Consider the following 19,025-nt stretch of genomic DNA (forward strand, 5'->3'; position numbering starts at 1 on the left):
TTTCCTGTGTTGAATACATCGGAGAGAGAAGAGAAAAGACAGACTGACTGACTGACTGACTGACTGACTGACTGACTCTTAGGGGCAAACCACATGTTTATGGCCAGGCCAGGCCCTGCCCCGGATCTAGAAACGGTAACCTGACCGGGAACTCGGTACCTGGATGTTGAAGCAAGCTCGCCGGCACACATGTTTCTGAGGCTGGACGTCGCTCTCCACTCCCAGGGCCCTCACCTCTGTCCCAGACGCGCAGGCTTCGGGCACTGAAAACTGCACGGTAGCGAACGGATACCAGTCCGAGGGGACCTCCTGGTCTGATCCAAGCTCTAACTTGTATGACAGACAATGGGGCTGATCGGGGCCTAGAGAAGCCAAACCAGAGTCCAGGTGAGTCAGCGGCAAGGGAAGAGGCTAAACACTCGCTTCTCGCTGGGCTAATAATCCCGTCAGCGAACGCAGCTGTGCGCAACTGGGAGGCGTCCAGGCTCATGCCCAAAGCACCAGCTCTTGGATGTCCACACAGACCGGCTCCAAATATGGCTTTAGTCACAAACATTACAAATGTTCTCTAGTCAAAGGTAAGAACAATATTTGTAAGAAACAGATTTGGGCACAGTGTGCGTCAGCCCCTAGAAACCTTTCTTCTGAATAGAGTGAATAAACTCCAGTAATTCCCCAGTCGTTGTTTTAACCAGTGTTTATGTTTAGATAATGCAAAGATAAACTTCAAATTAGGTTATATGGTTCCAAAAGCCCGGCTTTCAAAAGTCGGCCTTGTTGTTTTAGTACAATTCTTTTAGTTTTGGTGGGATGCATTTATTTTCACACTGAAATTCCCACTCATTGTTCTGAAAAGCTTCTGCTGGAACAGATTACAGTATAGAAGCAGGCATGCTGGCCTTCAGTATTTCCGTCTAATATCTGTTCTCAATAAAATGAATTATCATAGCAATCTACCTATGCTGAGCCCGGCTCTATGTAATGCCTGCCAGTTCTGGGTGTACTCAGAAAGCTTAAACGGGAATTACATAGTGCGTGTGTGTGTGTGTGTGTGTGTGTGTGTGTGTGTGTCAGAGAGAGGGGAGAGAGAGGAGGGAGGGAGAGATAGGAGGGAGGAAGAGAGAATAGGGAGGGAGAAAGAGAGGAAAGAAGGGAGAAGGGGGGGAGGGAGAGAAAGGCAGTTTTAACGTATCAACATTTTGGAGCCAAGCAGACGCCTGAGCTTAGGAGGCAGTGGTAGGGGCATTGGGGTGTAAGGTCATTCTGTGGTACATCAGGAGTTTGAGGCCAGCCTGAGCTCTTGTCTCTAAACAAACAAGGACAGTTGAGTGTGCATCCCTTTGGTAACGTCACAAAGGTACCATGGTCTTTTCACATTGTTCATGACATCTAGTCATATCTAGTTTAATCTATCTTTACATAAATGTAACTTTAAAAAAAATTAATTTCAAAGACCAGATTAAATTCCTGTGCTGCTGATACAGCCAAGAAAGAACATTTTCATCAGAGTATAGCTTTAGGCACAAAAACGTGAGTTTAAAAGACTGTGCTTAAATTTATTTTGAAAGATGAATTGCCTTTCGCTCCTTGAAGCCTGGTTCTCATAGAGAGACTGATTGAATTCTGAAGCTGGAAAAGGCCATCCATCCATTAGCCAGAAGATGCTCGCTCCACCACACTAACCCAGACAAGACAGGATAGCCGTGGCGTCTGAGGGGCCGTAAGCTACCGCATCACTGCAGGCGGGTTTCCGCACGTACGCATGTGCACCCGCGCGCGCGCGCACGCACACACACACACACACACACACACACACACACAGTGTGTGGGGAGAGAGAGAAAGAGATCAGAGAGGCAGAGAAGAACGGGATTCCCACAATCCTTCATCCTCTCTGGTTTGCGGCCTCTCCCTTCTACTACTGCAGAGAGCTTTAGAACAGCAACTCCAGACCCAGCTCTGTCCCTTAAGAGCTGTGTGAGCCTCGGCAAGCTACCTAACTCTTGAAGCCTCAGTTTCCCCAGTGAGGGTCTTACAAATTTATTGTGAGGACTGCTAACCAGCAGAGGCAGTGGTATGACAGGCTGAACTTACACTGTTATTTTGCCAAGTCCTATTTTATTTTAAAGCCAATGTATCCAGTTACTATAATGTACCCATCAGGGAACTGTGCATTCTACATATTTAGACTTGAAAGCAAAGATGAAGTTTACTTAATTGGCGTATACATTGTACAGGAAAATTTTTTGGTTCCCCAATGAAAATGAGGTGTGAAGACCTACTAGTTTTTAAATGATACAAATAACACTTCTACCTTTTTTCCTAAAAAATACGGTGGCAAAAGTATTTCTCTCAAGTTTTCTGGTGTCTTTCTCCATGGTTTTGGTCAGTCTACAGTGTTTACCCACTTGTTTTTTCCAGGCTTGAATCTGAAAAGAACAGGTACCCTGCCTGAAAGATACTAGTCAAACTTAGAAATGATTGAGAAGAACATGCTATCTCAGTACCAACCACGAGGGGGCACTGCCGGGCCTTAGTAATTATTCTCTGAGTAATTCCGCAGCTCCTGACTGAGACGGCAAACCACAAGGTCTTTTTAGGTCTGGTTGATCTCTCCTGATCCAAAATACTCCACCTCTGAAGCTAAACTACTAAGAGCTTAAGAAAATGGACACAGGAAGACCAAATCATGGGGGAAAGAACCAAGATGCTGATGACATAGAGCGAAACAAGAATGACCCTGGGGGAAGCCAAGCTGGAAAGCTGCAGTTACTGGCCAGGCCCCTTTCTGAATCCAAGGCCGCTAACCCTTGCTGTCTCTCTCTCCCACTCCGGGCCCCTTGATCAGTGAGCTGTTTCATGTTTAATCTGCCTTCACTCTAGCAGAACACTCGGGTATGGAGATGAATTGAGGGGCAAATTTGGGGAAACATCCACTCGCTTGTTATATAGCCAAACCTTTCTTGTGTGCACTTGGGGTAGGTGATGAGGATCAGTATCCTCTGACCCTGCGTTTTGCAGCCCCGAAGGACCTCTAGTCCTTCAGGGCCCTTCAGCGAATCTGGAGCTTCTCAGCGCCATGCTGTGCTCTACTGTAGCACTGAGGAAGTGCTTTTATTGGAGAGAGCTCTGTAAGTGCTGTGAATACCTGACTGTCCCTTGGAAAAAGCGGATGGGTTTTCAGACCCCGGTATGCTTGACTCACACCCCAGTTGAGGAGCACTTCCCTACAGATCCGAAAGATCTAGGCAGGACCTGGACCCGCTTCCTGGACTGGTCCTTGTCTGTGACTGGCAGCTTGCTGATGTAACCAGCCTGAGTCTGGGCTACAGACAGGATCCAGCAGGTACCTGATACCAACTGGGGAAAGTGAGGAACCCAAGTGCCCTGTGCAGGATGGGAGTCCCCAGCCTGTCATCCGACAGGATACTTCACACTGTCCTTACAGAAGTCACATTTCACTCAGCCTCCATGTGTCTCCAGTCAGCTACAGTACTTCCCCATGACATAGCCAAGATAGCTCAGGGCAAGTCTGATGGCGCTGGGGCTGGTCACAACGGATGGCACTGATGGAATCAGCTGCTCAGCTCCCACGTGATAGGAATGTCAGTGACTGGCATAACCCACAGAGATCATGCATCGACTCTCTGATAGCTAGGCTAATGGGACAAGTTAAACCTTTTCCCTTTCTTTGTGTCGGGGAAGCCAGTTTGGAACTCTTACTACCATGTTCTCAAGGAATGATTCTGAAATCCATCTGTCTTTTTTAAATCTCCCATGGCAAGCAGACTCCTGGCTCGTTTTTACAAAAATAGCAAGGCAGGCAGGTTGCTATATAGCATGGAACCTCCTGGACCCAGAGACTACCCCTGAGGGCTGAGTGACACCCCGACTCCGGTGTTTTCCATTGGTACTGGGACCAAAGAGTCAGACACGGTGTCTGTGTAGAGTGGAAATAATGACTGTATGTTCCTTGCTATCGAGCCCTGTCAACAACATTGGCTTGTCCAGGAATCCAGGATATCAACTGACTGGATTGGCAAGAACGTATAGGAAGGAGGAGCCATCCCTTCCCTCCAGCATTCCACTGACTTCCTCCACAAAAGTCTGTCCAGCTCTGTGCTGAGTTCTAGGGAGATGCACACACACGTGACCCCTGCTCACCAGAACAGAGCTGGAACTACCCAGCACTTGAGACTGACCCAGAAGGAGCTGCCAGGGACACCATGGTGAGGGCTCTGTCCAGGCCGTTTACAAGAGAACAGCTTTAACCACGGAGATCCTGGAGAATGGGAAGGTTCTCCTTCCCTCCCTCCCTTTCTTCCTTCCTCCCTCCCCCCATTGCTGTAAACATTTCCCTGGAACCACCACACAGTCTCTAACTAGGATGGCATTTCTTTTAATGGTCAAGAGGTAGGAGAAGACAAACTCATGTGGTAGACATAAACACTGGAGAAAACAGACCAGCTGTTTGGCTAGGTGTCCCTCCTCCCACCTGGCTCTGCGAGTGTGCCCTCAGCTCTCAAGGTACCATCTGCTTCTGCCTGCTGTGGGCCCAAGTATGTGGGTGAGAACACTGTGAAAGTGCTGTGAAAGTCAACCTAGGTGTTGGGTATTTACTTGAGTTTTTGTCGGGAAGTCGATCTATCTTCCACACCACAGCCCGGTAGGCGCTCTCATATTTTGCCGATCCCACAGTGACCTGAATGACAGGTTCAGACTCTGGCTCCTGTAAGCTCCCTAGACATGCCCGACGGTTCATTTTGGCTTTCAGGGACTTCTGCCTCTGTAGGTTCCTGGTCCAGAGGGCCTTGATCCACTGGGCTGGGACAGGGAAGTGAATCATGACATTGTCACAGCACCTCGAGGAACTGGCATGGGGTGACCTCTGAGCTGCTGGGGTCATGTTGACGAAGGCCTGAAGCTCCACACACGCTCCCTGGACAGCCACTATGGACTTCACTGAGAAGGGAAGCTCATCCTCTCCATACTGGGTTTTGAAACGCATCAGCTCAAACCGGCAAGCATCCAGAGGGATGAACTTAATGATTCTGGATTGTTCGAATTCCTCAGCTTTCACACACGTGTGGAAATGGTAGTTAAGAATATCAATTCCCCCTTTTCCTGAATCTTTCCCAAAGTAGTATTCATCTCGTTTCTGGAGCTCAAGGTCATTCAAGGTTAAGAAACATTCAGCCGTCCCATTCACAAAGCAGAGACAACAGATCTGAGTTATCACAGCACTTTCCACCAACTTCCCATCTTCTCTGGTAACTTTACCCCAAAAGTTGTCCACGATGTCTAGGTAAATTTCTTGTTCCTCGTAGTTCTTCTTTGGTTTTGCAACAGCCGGCAGCTTTATGAGCTCCTCCTCCACCGTAGTCAAGAACTCAAGGAAGTCACGGTGCTCCGTGGACCCCAGCTTCAACATCTGCTCCACGTCCGGCTCATGGATCACCTCCGTCTTGGAATGGTATTTCCTTTTCTCTGAGTAGGATACATGTTCCACCTTCACGGTGTGGATTTTTCCCGCCATGCTGAAGTTCTCGAGTTTGGGTTCAGAAAGTCTACAGTGTGGATCGAGCTGGAACTCCTTGAATGGCTTCTCCAGCCCCTTCTCATAAAACATCTGCAGGACCCCTCCTGGCAGAACCTTCAGGAAAATGGGTCCCCACTGCCGGGAAGACATCATGTTCTTCTTCTCAGGAATCCTCAGCATGAAGGACCACCCGGCTTTGGGCTGACTTCGGAAGAGCGTGTGTGGAACAAAAGAAGAGATAGTGTCTCCAGAATATGAACTCTGCAAAGACAAATTTCCAACAGGGTCTTGGGTCTCCGCTGACTGCAGGTGTTCGAGCTTCTCACAGATGTAGCTGAGGGAGCATTGGTTTAGGCTTTTTTGATCGATGGGCACCTCCTTGTCCCTCGGTGAGAATGGCTTTCTGCTGGCCAGCGAGTCAAAGGGGAAATGAGAAGAGCTACCTTCATCTTTCCAAAATGGGTTGGAAAAAGCACAATCATCCTGAAAGTACTCAAACTGGAGAGGTTCACTTTGGACCCGCTGAGGGCTGGCACCATCTGCAAGGGCAGCTTTGGAAGCCAGCTGAGTGCAAGAGTGGTCGCTGGGTGACGATGCGAGGGGCGGGCAGGTCGGTGCTCCCGCTGCTGTGGGGGGACTGCTTGAAGAACACTCTGGAATGGGATAAAGCACATGAGTCCCTGCTTTCGGGATGCCAGGGAACCCTGGGAAGTCTTTGGTGGGTGTAGAAAGGGGAGAGTTGCTTGGGGGTCCAGGGCTGAAGTAAAAGTCGACCATGGGGGAAGACAAGGGGGTGCTGCTGGTGGAGGAGGGGCCACTAGGAAGGTCCCGGAGGCCAGGCAGGTTCAGCTTCAGTCCATTTGGTCTACAAACACCTTGGGTCTCCAGAGGAAAATCCTTAGGCTTCTGAGAAGACTGAAAATCAGGGTCATCATCAAAGGTGACCCAGCTGCCTGGGTTTGTAGAACACATCTTCAGGATGAGCTTGTGGTCTGGTCAAACAGTCAGGGACATTGTCTCTGTAAAGGAGAAAGACAAAATCAGATACACTAAAGGTTTAAAATGGAGATTCTAGAGCGCTTTTATTTTGAGAAAGACCAGGGTGTGGAAAGCATACACTTTTTACAATGTGCAAAGGCATGCCGCCGAGTGGCTGTTCTTGGCGGATAAATGAACAAAAAGAAAGCCGAACTCTGTGCCCCCCAGAAGTTTGCTTTAGGTAAGAACACACATCAGCTGAAAACGAGGGAAGGGAGCTGTAATCAGAGGAGAGTGGAGAGGGCAGAGGACAGAGTGTGGTCTGAACTGCCCCCCAGGGTAGTGCATTGGGGACACGGTCCTCAGGCCCTGGCACAACTGACACTTGAGGAGGGAGAGCCTCATGGGAGGAAGTTGGCTCCATGGAGGGTGTTTCCCCTTCAAGGGGACGGTGGGAATTCTTCCCTCTTCCCTTTTTCTTTGACACCCTGAGGTGACAGGCTTCCTCCTTTCCACATTCCCTCTGTGATGTACCCAAAGGCCATGGGCCAACTGGCCATAGACTAAAACTCTTAACACTGTGAACCAAAATAGGCCTTTCCCTTATTTTTAAAGCTCATTTTCTCAGGTATTTTTTTATAATGACAGAAAGCTAACTAACACACGGGCCACACGTCTAAGAGACAAAATAAACTTCCAGTCAAAAGTCACAAAGCCAGGCACGATGGCTTATGCCCACAATTCCAACAACTAGGAAGCTGAGGCAGGAGGAACCTGATTAATCCAAGGCCAGCCTGGACTACATAGTGAGTTCAGCCTGGCCTGAGCTACCAGGCAAGCCTTTGTCTCAAAAAAAAGCAAGCAGGGATTGGAGAGATGGTCCAGCAGTTAAGAATTGTTCTTACAGAGAACCTGGGCTTGCTTCCCATCACCCACACAGTGACTCACAAGCCTCTGTGACTCCAGCTCCATGGCATCCAACCAAGGCTTTTTTTCTGGCTTCCTTGGGCACCACAGATACATGTGGTGCACATAGATGCAGCCAGGAAAAACACGTATACACATAAAAGAAAAATAAACAAGATCTCTTAAAAACAAACAAACAATGAATAAACCAGTTACCAAACACAGAAGACACATTGTATACCAACAAAGGGATCAACACAAAAGGAAGATAAAATAATTGTAAATGTGCTGGAGTCTAGCATCAGGTCACCAAGACAAAGAAAGCAAACACTAACAGACGTGAAGAAAGAAATCACAGTAGGAGATTCTGTATCCCACTTTCATAACAGAGGTAATATCCATGTGGACCATTAATTTTTTTTTTTTTCACAAAGGAGTCTTGAACAATCCCTTCCACCAACGGACCTGCCAGATTTGCAAAGCATTCCAGCCGACAAGCATGGACACACCTTCTCAAGCACACACAGAATGCTCGCCAGAATAGACCATGTTAGATCACACAGCAAGCCTTAAACTTAGGAAGGCTAAGGCAATAAAAGTACTTTTGCCTACTATAGGTGGTTGGGGTGGGGGGATCCCTAGTAATCAATAGCAAAAGGAAAACTGGAAGATTCACCAATACATGGAAACTGACAGATAAACAACCTCAATAACAGATAAAGAGATTGCATAGTCACACAATTTCAAAAGGAAATGGGGTGGGGGTGAGTGGAGAGTGTGAGTTATAGGAAACACCACTAGACAAATGAAAATAAAAACACAGATTTCTAAAATTAACAGTGAATGCCATGCTAACAGAAAGGTCTACAGCCATAAACACCTGCATTAAAAAAAATAAGGGTGAACTCAAAGAAATTACACAGCTCTATGCTTCAAGAAGCTAGTTAACAGAGAAGCCAAGATAAGATTATCAAGAGAAAAATAACAGTCAGAACAAAGATGCCTGAGATGGAGAAAGAAGACATTAGAAATAATAGGGAGACTGAGAGTCAGTTTTGTTGAAAACTGATAAATCCTTAGCTAATCTAGTGAAAAATTTAAAAACAGGAAGATTCAAAATTAGAAATAAAAGACTTTGTGGTGGAAGTCACAAAAATAAAAAGGATTTTAAGAGCCTGCGGGCAAACCAACAACTAAGATAGCTTAGGGGAAATAGTTAATTTCTTAGAAATATGCAACCTGCTGACACCAATACATAAAACAAAAGAAAATCTGGACTAGAGCGTTGGCTCAGCAGTTAAGAGCCAGGGCTGCTCTTGCACAGGACTGGATTCAGGTCCCATCACCCACATGGTGGCTCACAACCATCAGTAACTCCAATCCCAGGGATCCCCTGGCCTCCTCTGGCCTCCACAGATACATACATGCAGGTAAAACACCCAAACACATAAAATAAGGACCTAAAAGGAAAGAAAGAAGAAAGGAAGAAGGAAGGGAGAGAAGGAGGGAGGGAGGCAGAGAAAGAGGGAGGGAGGGACAAAGGGAGAGAGGGAGAGAGAGAAAGAGGAGGGAGGGAGGAAATAAAATTTTGAACAGACTTTTAACTAGTCAGAGACACTGGTTTCATTATAAAAATGTTCCTAACACAGAGAAGCCCAGGACCAAATGACTTCCCTGCCAAATTCTGCAAAACACTCAAAGAAAAATTAACATCAATATTTTGCAAAGCCTTCCAAACCCTGGAGAATAAAGACTGCTTCTAAACTTGATTTCTGAACTGCACCCTGATAACAAAGCCAGACAAGGACCCTTAAAAACTGAATTATTTAAAAAACAAAACAGCACAGGCCTCTAAGAATGAAGAAAATGCAATCTGTGTACACAAGGGAGTATCACTGGGTCTTAAAAATTAATTCTGACACCTGCCACAACCCAGCTGGGCCCTGAATATTGCAGATAAGGTGAGACAAGCCAGCCGCAAACATATACACCATGCTCTTACACAAGCTGCTGAAAGTCAGACTCAGAGAGTAGAAAGTGTGGCAGTGGGTGCTAGGCCCTGGGAAAGGGATAAATGGAGAGTTACTGTTCAGAGAAGGCAACATTTCAGCTGTGAACGATGAAAGCATTTGGGAGACATTTGGGAGATCTGAGGTTCAGCCAGTGTGTACAGTTCTGTTGAAAACTTATAAATCCTTACAGCTAATTTAATAAACAATGGAAAAAAGAAAGATTCAAAATTAGAAATAAAAATCATTGCAATGGAAGCCACAAATATAAAAGGGATTATAACCAGACTGTTGGCAAACCAAACAATGGGATAGCTATTTTGCATTATTCACGTAAATTGTATTACAAAGGATAGATTTCATGTTCCTTCCTCAACACAGGCACGCACACACGCACACAGGCTGCAAAGGGAGAGACCCTGTATGAGAAACAGATAGGAGGATGGAAAGTGTTTGATCCAGTACTTGTGAATCGTCACTAAGTCTTTGCTGGAATGATTACTATGCACCTTCTTCATTGGTAGAGTGGAAAACTTAGGAGAAAGCTAAAATCCCAATGAGTTTATAACACATTTGCAGGACCCCCGCCACCAACATGTGAAGTTTACCATCCAGAAGGGTCTTGACTCGTGGCTTCTCCAACAACTTGTGCATCACATACCTGCATTCCTGTGTACAGACAGAAGTTACGCACCAGCAAGGGGCCAAAATCAGGACTCACTGAGATACAATTCATATACCATAAGGTCCCTTTCCAAAAAAAGAAAAAAAAAGTGTGCACTTAAGTGCTCTCAGAATAATATCAGCGTTGTGCATCAATTGCCACCGATTCCAGAACGTTCCTCTTGCCCCCAAAATAAGCCCTGGACCTCCTTTGGCCCCTTCAGCTCTCACCTTCTCCTGGGCCCTGGAAATCACTAACTGGCCCTCTGTCTTTGTGAATTTGCCTTCTCTGTGATCATTTCTATGGAGCAAACGCTGCTTCTTTGATAGGACATAAATTATTGAAATTATTCTAATGATACCAAAGGCCATGAGCTTTTAGGATCACATCTCTGAGAGTGGTGAGGTCACCCAAATCCTGGGCATTGCTCTGCCAATGACTGGCTGTATGTCCAATCTCTTCAGATATCAGGGCTTCTTTTCAATTCTAAGACAATTTTATGGCAATTGATATCCAATTTTAAAAAAATTTTTAAAGCAAAAATACTGTTTCAGGGTCTCAGTGCTGAGACAACCCAGTGCTGGGACTCGAACCTGGGGCACGAATCTTCTGGGTAAGGCCTCTTTTTTTCTCCCTGCTGGTCCCCTGCAAGCTTAGAAAAGAGCCTAGGCCGGGGCTGAGGCCGTTCTGCCTCACCGGGTTCCTGGGGGCTCTAAACCCACAGCGACTGGCGGGGCCCCCTCGCCCTCGGGCTCTGTCCTGCAATGACCGAGGCCCCGGCTCCTGGGAATCAGTGGAGCCGCCAGGAGGCTCAGGGGTGCTGACCCATCCTCACCCGACCCGCAGAGGAAATCCAGTCCTCACAGCCCTTCGGAGGACGAGACGTCGGGCAAATATTTACTTGGGCCGAGTTTATTATGTCAGGAGAAAGAAGGGAGAGCCTGCAGCGCAGTCCTGCTGGATCCGCGCCTAACTTTGCTCCCTCGGGTTTCCCTGGGAAGCTTGGGAAAATCGGTGGCTCATTTGTCGTGTTGCGCCCCTTGTGTGACAAAGAAACTGATTTTCATACATGCCAAGAAATCGGCCCCGTTTTTGTTTTTGTTTTCCGAAAATGGGCCTCCCTCTGCACCCTATTTTTAGTACACCTCATAAAATACCTGCGATCTTGAACCCAAAATCCCGGCTGCCCAGCCCATGGGCTGGCTTCTGCTCCCAAGGACTCCGGCCCTCTGCTGACCCGACCACAGGGGGAGGAGGGTCTGTTCCCCTCCGTGCTCTGTCCCCATCACCCCGCGGCTGCCTCCCTTTTACCTCTGCCTGCCCCAACCTCGGTATGACCTCATCGTTCTGTCCCACAGCCCCTTCCTGCAAGTTGGCCCAGTGTCAACAACTAGGGCTAGTTCCATCCAAATGCCTTCCTTCCTCCAACTCTCATCCCCGCCCCAGGGCCTGGCTCTGAACGCCCTACGTCTCTGGCAGGGCTGGGAAGTGCCAGGGAACTAGCCTCCTGCCCGCAGCTACTTCAGAGCGCTGGAAGGCAAAGCCCCTTAAGGCTGAGTCTCCCTTTACCCTCGCTGGGCTGATTACCCACCCACTCCCTAGCCCCATCCCCGCCCCCCAAGCCTACCTCCATTCCTCACCTCCCCCACCCCCGAGTTGGCAGCCACCTTGGATCAGGGCATATTCCTGCCCCCTCCCGACACCCTTCCCCCACAGGTGTCATTACTGACAGCTGTGCATGGGAGACATCTCATTTAAACTTCACAGCTACAGCATTTGGGCATCTTCCCAAGGTCTATAATCTAGTTAGATCAGGGCCCAGGAACTCTGAGCTCCTTCCTGTCTCTGCCAACTTCCTTAGAGGCAAAATGTCCTGTCTGACTCAGGCTCTTTCCCTGCCAGTAAGGCCATGCCTTTCCGTGGACTCAAACCTTCAGAAGTCTGTGCACAGTCCATCTGGATTATGGGCAAACTTCTAGAACACAGCTCCAATCAGGCCCACAAAAAGGGCGAGACACCAAGATTCTGTCCAGGGCACAGATAATTTATTATGGTGGGAATTTCTAGAAACCCGTTTTTGATATTTAAGATTCCTGAGGGAGATGTTTCTGTAAAACAGACTTTCTCTTCACAGTAGCCTGTTTCAGAGCAGCTGAAAGTAGCTGCTCTGAAAAAACAAGGCTACAGAAAACCATGGCTTTGACCTTCTCCCCCTCAATATGTACATCAGATACATTGAGAAGCTGAGTTGGATATGCCAAGAGTTTAACACACTCCAAACTAGGAGGTCCCCACAACAATTATTCCCACCCTCATTCTAAAAAGTGTGTGAGCAACAAAATTGGTTACAGCAAACCTAAAGAAAGAAAAAAAGATACATTCTTCTTTCTGCCAGTTAAGAAATCAACTCTTGTATTATTATAGAGATAAAGCCAGTCACAGCAGTGTGTGTGTGTGTGTGTGTGTGTGTGTGTGTGTGTGTGTGTGTGTTCGCCGCGCGCACACCCAGCATGGCAGGCAGGAAAAGATCATCCCTGGAAGCTCAACAGTCAGCTAGCATAGTCTGCTGTACACAGAGGCAAACAAGAAAAGAGACTGGGCCTCAAACCGGGTGGAAGGTGAGGACCAACACCAGGTTGTCCTCTAGGCACTGGCACATGTACTCGCATATGTTAACACGTGGACGAGCACAACCCACACAGAGATAAACGCAGCAGGGCCTCACTGCTCTGCAGGAACACAGCCACATGCCTCATGAGTAAGAGGCAGAGTATCCCAGCACAAACACTTCCAAGTCAGAGGAAAATACCGTGTATTCTTTGAGAGCAGGGTGAAGCTTTTTCAAGCAGGGATCATGTCTCATTTGTAAGGGCATCCTCTACCTACAAACGCTTGGCAAAAATACGGAACTCAAACACCGTTGGTAAAATAACAAGTGCACTTTTCTCCTTTTTCTAAAGTAAATCTTTGAACCATCCCCAGTTCAAAGAGTCATTGAATTTCTGTGGTAGGAAGAAGGTGTGAGCATTCTGCTGGATTAACCGAGCATTGAGGGAACAGTGCCTGTCTAACGGCTGCATATGCGCCTCATTTAACACTGGCCGCTTCCAGGAAGTCGGAGAGGCTAAGCCAAAGTCACCAGCTAGAGAGAAGGAACAGCCTGGCTGGCTGTGATTGGACTTTGATTGATACCAAAGTCCATTACTCCCAATATCCCCCTTGACCTCCCGCAGGGTGCGTCACCATCACCACAGCCTTTCACCTAGGAAACAGCTCCCCGCTGCAGCCAAAACTGAAGGATGCGCCTGGAAAAAGCCTGTTTCTCACCTTGGACCAACGGGCTAGAGGAAAAGCAAAGGCTGGGAAAGATTTCCCCAGATGGCTCATGAGCGCAGTCAGGCTTACTGCTGAGGCCACCTTTAATAACTCAGCCTGGCCTTCCTGTCCCTTCTTGACTTTCCCTTCCAAGCCTTGGTACACTAATTGCCCAAATTCTGTCTTACTCCTTACACAAGCCTTCCTTCCCCTCACACTGCCCCAGGCTCCTTCTATTCTGCTGTTCTTTGCTCTCAGGGAAGCCTACCTTTTTTTTCCCCTTGGCTTTTCTTCAGAAATCATTCAGTAAAGGAACACACAACGATCTACCATCTCCTGCAGATTGCTGAAATCCGACTGAGGGGCCTTAGCTGTTAAAGCAGCATTCCAGGTCGCTTGTGGCTAAAGACTTTGTCTCCACATCATTGTATGTCTGTGGAGAGAACAGACTTCCTCTTTCGTGGTCTTTAATATCTGGCTCCTCTGTAAGTGCCAGATGTTGGGGGAGGGCTGACTCTGAAGAGGTCCCCGGAAGCTCAGGAATGCATTGCCCACACCTCCTATCTGCTGGACTCCATTGTCATGGTCAGGCAGAGTGCTGTTCAGGCCTCTTGCTTTTGCCAAGGCTGAGCTTCTGTGCCTCTTAGTCTTCTCTGCCTCTGGCCTTTTGCTCTGTAACAATGCTGCATAATCTAGAGAAAGAATGTCTTAAGGTCAATATCTGTGTAGTCTCTTTGGCTGCTCTCCCAAATAAGGAATTCTAAGATTCCTGCAGGCCAGACTCCTCCAAGCAACTTTGTAACCAGATGGACCGGCTGCCTCTGCAAAGTCTCTGCCTGTGCCCTGGCAGGGCTGAGGCCCTCACTGGCTGCTGTTACAGATTGATACTAGGGAAGCAAAGCCCACCATGAGGGCATCATGAAGAATTTCCCCAAACATTTGCTGGTGTGGGGACCGTTCCCAGAGTTTTCCCTTGAAGGGGAAACCACCAGTTTGAGACAGAGAAATAAGGAACATGCCTTGCCCCCTTCTGAGTCACGCAGAGAGCCCACAGGCAGCACAGCCATGTTATTAGCACATATGTTGTGCAGTCCACACTATTCAATCACAAACATGTGTGGCATTTTGTTCATGTGACAGGAAATACCATTTGCACAATATTAAACCACAGCTAAGTCCACCAAGCAGCTTCAGAGACCGTCCGCTTTGGTCTCGGCTCCATTCTCCAGCCCACCCCTCCCTTGTGGCAATTAACCTTCACTTTTCCAATGCAAGTTTGGGTCCTGGCTGTTTGTTTGCTTGCTTGCTTTTGTGTGTTTGTTTGTTTGTTTGTTTTTGATGCTTGTTCTATTATCTGTTCATGTGCTCAGTTTTGAGAGTAGTGACAGACATTTGCTCTCTGACCAGACTCTGACCAAGTCCAAAGTTGGCTTCTAAAAAACCTCATCAACTTTGCCCATCAAGAGCTGAGCAAATGTGAACGCAGTTTATAAACTTTGGGACCTCATTCTTAGGATGACACAGGCCCCCTTAGAGTGCCTATGTGAGAAAACTCAGGGATACCTTAATACTGTGTGGACCCACGAAGGTTCTTCCCTCATTGGAAGTCTGAGACTCAGCTGTCAGTTCCAGACGAATGGAGCTACCTGGGATCAGGGTTCAGTTTCTCTCAGGAACAGCGTAGAGCACTTTAGAGGCCCATATACTAGGGAAGGCTCCCAGTCTCACTGGGAGAGGAGAGGTGGAAGTGAGTTTTCCACCTGAGTGTTACAGGTAGCTCTTTTAAATGAGATTGTTGGTATCAGGGGCAGAGGAAATTCAGGAGATCCACAAGCCTGTGATGAAACCAAAGCGTTACAGCCCTTTGGCTAAGCCTCTGTATTAAAGGCAGGTATGTGGGCGAAAGTCTATGCCTGGTTCGCTTGCAGCTGAAACACAGGCCTGGTGAGGTCCAGGCCCAGTGGCCCAGAGGGCAGGTCCAGTGAGATGGAAGCCCGGTGGGAGGAAGGTAGAGGGCTGCCAAGGCAGTTCTGCATGCCGAGGCAATTCTGCACTCCAGTGAGTGAGTGGCAAAGCTCCCTATGACCAGCAGCATGGGGCCTTCCTTCCCCTGGTAGAAGCTGATGGTATCACGCAGCATGCAGCACACACGCTTATTTCATGTGAAATCAGTGGAAGGGGTTTCGAGGGTAAATGTGTGATTTGCTGGGCTAGAGGTTCTAGGGATACTTGATTTACATGTAGAGGTACAGTACCTCATTCACATGCAGTAGCACGGTCCTCTCACAAGAAGGAGAGCACAGTACTTAATTATCCTATGAGTGGGGGAAAATATCCAAGTTCAATTGAAGGTCACTGCTAAAAGCTAAGATCGCCTTAGCATCAGGTGGGTTATTTCCAGGAATTCCCAGATACTTGCTGGACAGTTTTTCTTATCAGGAAAGGGTCCAGTCTGTAATTTTTCTCTGAGGGCTATGTGATGCTCCTTACAATATCTGGGGTACCCAGGTCGGGCGAAGAGACATCCTCACTGAAAAAGGGAGTCGGTCATCATAGAGCGAGCTCAGAGACTATCTGGAAAACACCAGACTTCAATCTTAAAAGCAGGATTCCACAATCCTTGGAAGGCTCCAAGGGAGAGCAAGAGTTGAGTCTGATGAAGCAGGTCTGTGAGCACTCAAGACTCCTGGGGAACACCCACCCCTGCTTTGTCATTCCCGGCCTCAGGCACATGCTGAGCTTGAGCTGAGGGCAGTTGAGCTCACACTGCCTTCCTTTGTCTTGCTTCCGGTTACAAACCATTCTTCCCTCACATATGAGCAGATATCAAACCAAACTGCCAGAGAGGAGTCTTTATATGAACACAGTTTTGGAGTTGTGTTAGACTTTATGGTTTTAGATTGTAACTGTTTGGGAAGAGAGCCGTCTGTTTGCTGTTGTGCTGTTATACTGATTTGGTGTGGTGCTAGGGGTAGAACCCACGGCCCTACCAATGCTAGGCAAGGGCTCTACCACTGGCTTGTACCCCCAGCCTTAAGTTTTTATTTTTCACATCATGACATTTGAACAAGCATTTGTCACTACAGAAACTTACAAAACAGAAGCCCTGGAGCCTCAGTTTCTCCTCTGCCCAATGGGCATGGGAACATTTACTTCCCAAGCCATGGTGGCTTGGCTCTATGACCTCAGAACTTGGAAGGCTGAGTGGAGAGTATCGTAAGCCCAAGGCCACTCTGAACTACATAGCGAGCTCACCAGGTCAATTCAGGCTACAGTGAGACCATCTTAAAAAAATGAAGAAAACAAACAAACGGATAAACATAGGAGGCACTCTCCCCTCATCCCCTCTGCCTTCCATCTGCAGAACACACACTTTCTTCTAGTGAGAAGGAAAGTAAAGAGCCCTGGAGTCTGGAGAAGTATCAGCCAGATTGGTAGGAAACCCTACCAGTAACCACCTCTACCCAACCTAACATACGCACATGCTCTACCTCTGGTCACAGGAAATGATGGCGGAGCTTCTGTGTTGTTTCCTGGAGCTTGAATTCCCCTCAGGGATATTCCTCTGCTATTGGCTAAATGTTTGTGTCCCCACAAAATTTGTATGTTGAAAGTCTAACTCCAGTGTGATTGTACTTGAGGCAGGGCCTCTGGAAGGTGAATAGGCAACGGAGGTGGAACACTTATGAATGGATTATGTAAAAGAAGAGAACAGAAAGGAAGAGGGGGAGGAGAGAAAACCTTTGTGCTGTCTGTGATGATTAATCTCCATTATCAACTTACCTGGATTCACAGTCACCATGGAAACACACCTCTTGATGTGGCTACAAGAGGATTTCTATGAATTTCTAACTGAAAAAGAAAGACCTACCATAAATGTGGGTGCTACCATCAATGGTCTGGGGTACCACACTAGATGAAAAGGAAAAGGTGAGCTGAGGACCAGCATCACCGCTCTTCTTCCTGACAATGGATGCAGTGGCCAGCCTCCTCATGTTCCTGCTGCTGTGATGAACTGCACACTTAGACTGCAATAAGCCTTCCTTTTCAGGCATTTTGTCACAGCAGGGAGACAGTAACTAATGCAGTCTGTCTACCATGAGACTACAACAAGAGTTGACAATTGGCAGCCCTCACCAAAACCCAACCTTGCTGGCATCCTGAACCAGACTTCCAGCCTCTAGACCTCAACTGAAGAAATGTTTAAGACACCATCTCCCAAAGTAAGAAGTCAGTAGGAGTAAAATGAAAAAAAAAAAAAAAAAAAAAAGACAGAGAGAAGGAAAGAAAAGACCCAGTATTCAATGTGCTTGCAAAATCCTGATATAAAAAGAGGGTTGACATGTCTCTTCATGACAACCTCTTCCAACATCTGTGTTCTAATAAATTAAGGAAGCCAGCCCACATTCCCAGGAGCTTCTCCCAGAAGGGAGAAACACACAAGCTTTCCTTCAGAATCTACATGGCAGGTGCGAATCAGAACCCTCTAGAACACAGAACTAGTGCTCACAGCCAGCTTTAACTCTGATCACCTCAGCCTTCTCTGTCTATTGCTAACTTCTCTATCATACCCCTGAGGCTTGGCTCCGGGGCCCCAGTGGTGTCTTTGAACTAGTAAGCTCTAGGCATAGCTCTGAGGACAAGCAGCACCTCCCATCCTTGTCACAAGAGCGGCTGTTACCTTTGCTTTCCCAGAAAAGGGACAAAAGCTGCGACTGGAATGAACTTTTACCTTTAACTGACACAAGCATGCAAGGGCACCCTCTAGTCATTGAGAGCAGCGTCTAACAGCTCCTGTCGCTGTCCATCTGGCAGCACACTGACGCCTCCTGCCCTCAGGCCCTGGCCTCTCCTGGCCGAGGAACAGAACCCTTGAGAGTTCTGAGAGAGGCTCAGACTGTTCCGGGAGGACGGAGCACCTGAAGGCTGCACCATGCTCGGTTCATGCTCTGCCTGTGGCCATGCGATCACACCGGCCTCCTCAAAACACCCTGTCCCACACTAGTCATCCCTTCTTCCCACACACGGTCAGGCCTCAGGTCTGTCCCCGTAGAAAAGTCTGCCGAGGCCAGATACCAAAGACTGTCTTAAGAAAACAAAAGAACCGGCCGGACATGCAGCTGAGGGCTTTGCTGGGCTAGGAAAGGGTTCACCACTTGTGGCAGAGAGAGAGGAAAGTCGCAGGGCACCTACCATTGAAGCTGGGCTGCTTTACAGGGACAGGAGGGGAGACAGAGAGAGACACACCCCAGAAGACCAAGGTCAAAGCTGGGCTGAGACCAGGGACAGCAGAGATCTGGGGGTTCATGATTAGGTGGTGAGGTCTGGGGAGACTGGGGTGGGAGGAGTAAGACCAAGCCATGTGTCTAGTGCAAAAGGAACAAGCCGCCTTTTTACCCTGCATGGGCGCTGGGTCCGTGGGCACGTCTCTATCCACAGCTTCCAGAGCCATTTTGTTCCCTGGGTTTACAGGTTCCTGACAGTCCTGATAATGGCCTTCTTCATGATCTACCTACCTTCTGCTCTTAGGGGATACACTGAGAGGACCCCAGGGCTGCCCATTCTCCAGAAAGTCCCACCCACTCTGGCTGTCAGAAAGACAGACAAGCATTCTTC

General features: G+C 48.0%; 1 protein-coding gene across 6 annotated transcripts in view; it reads right to left on the reverse strand.

Annotated features, from left to right (window-relative positions):
* The window catches only part of Ston1 (stonin 1), a 45,696-nt gene that overhangs the window by 4,120 nt on the left and 22,551 nt on the right, over positions 1-19,025 (reverse strand). For 4 of the 6 annotated variants that reach the window (XM_021644499.2, XM_060393332.1, XM_021644500.2 and 1 more), the window contains 2 exons: positions 4,619-6,556; positions 160-362 (listed from right to left, as the gene is read on the reverse strand). In XM_021644499.2, the coding sequence (XP_021500174.1) occupies positions 160-362; positions 4,619-6,509 (2,094 nt within the window). In that variant the 5' untranslated portion in view covers positions 6,510-6,556. Of the gene's footprint in view, positions 1-159; positions 363-4,618; positions 6,557-10,091; positions 10,177-13,677; positions 14,102-19,025 lie in introns of those variants that run through there. The other 2 variants (XM_060393336.1, XM_060393337.1) reach the window with 2 other exon arrangements.

Source organism: Meriones unguiculatus, chromosome 1 (assembly GCF_030254825.1).
Source record: "Meriones unguiculatus strain TT.TT164.6M chromosome 1, Bangor_MerUng_6.1, whole genome shotgun sequence".
Taxonomy (NCBI): domain Eukaryota; kingdom Metazoa; phylum Chordata; class Mammalia; order Rodentia; family Muridae; genus Meriones; species Meriones unguiculatus.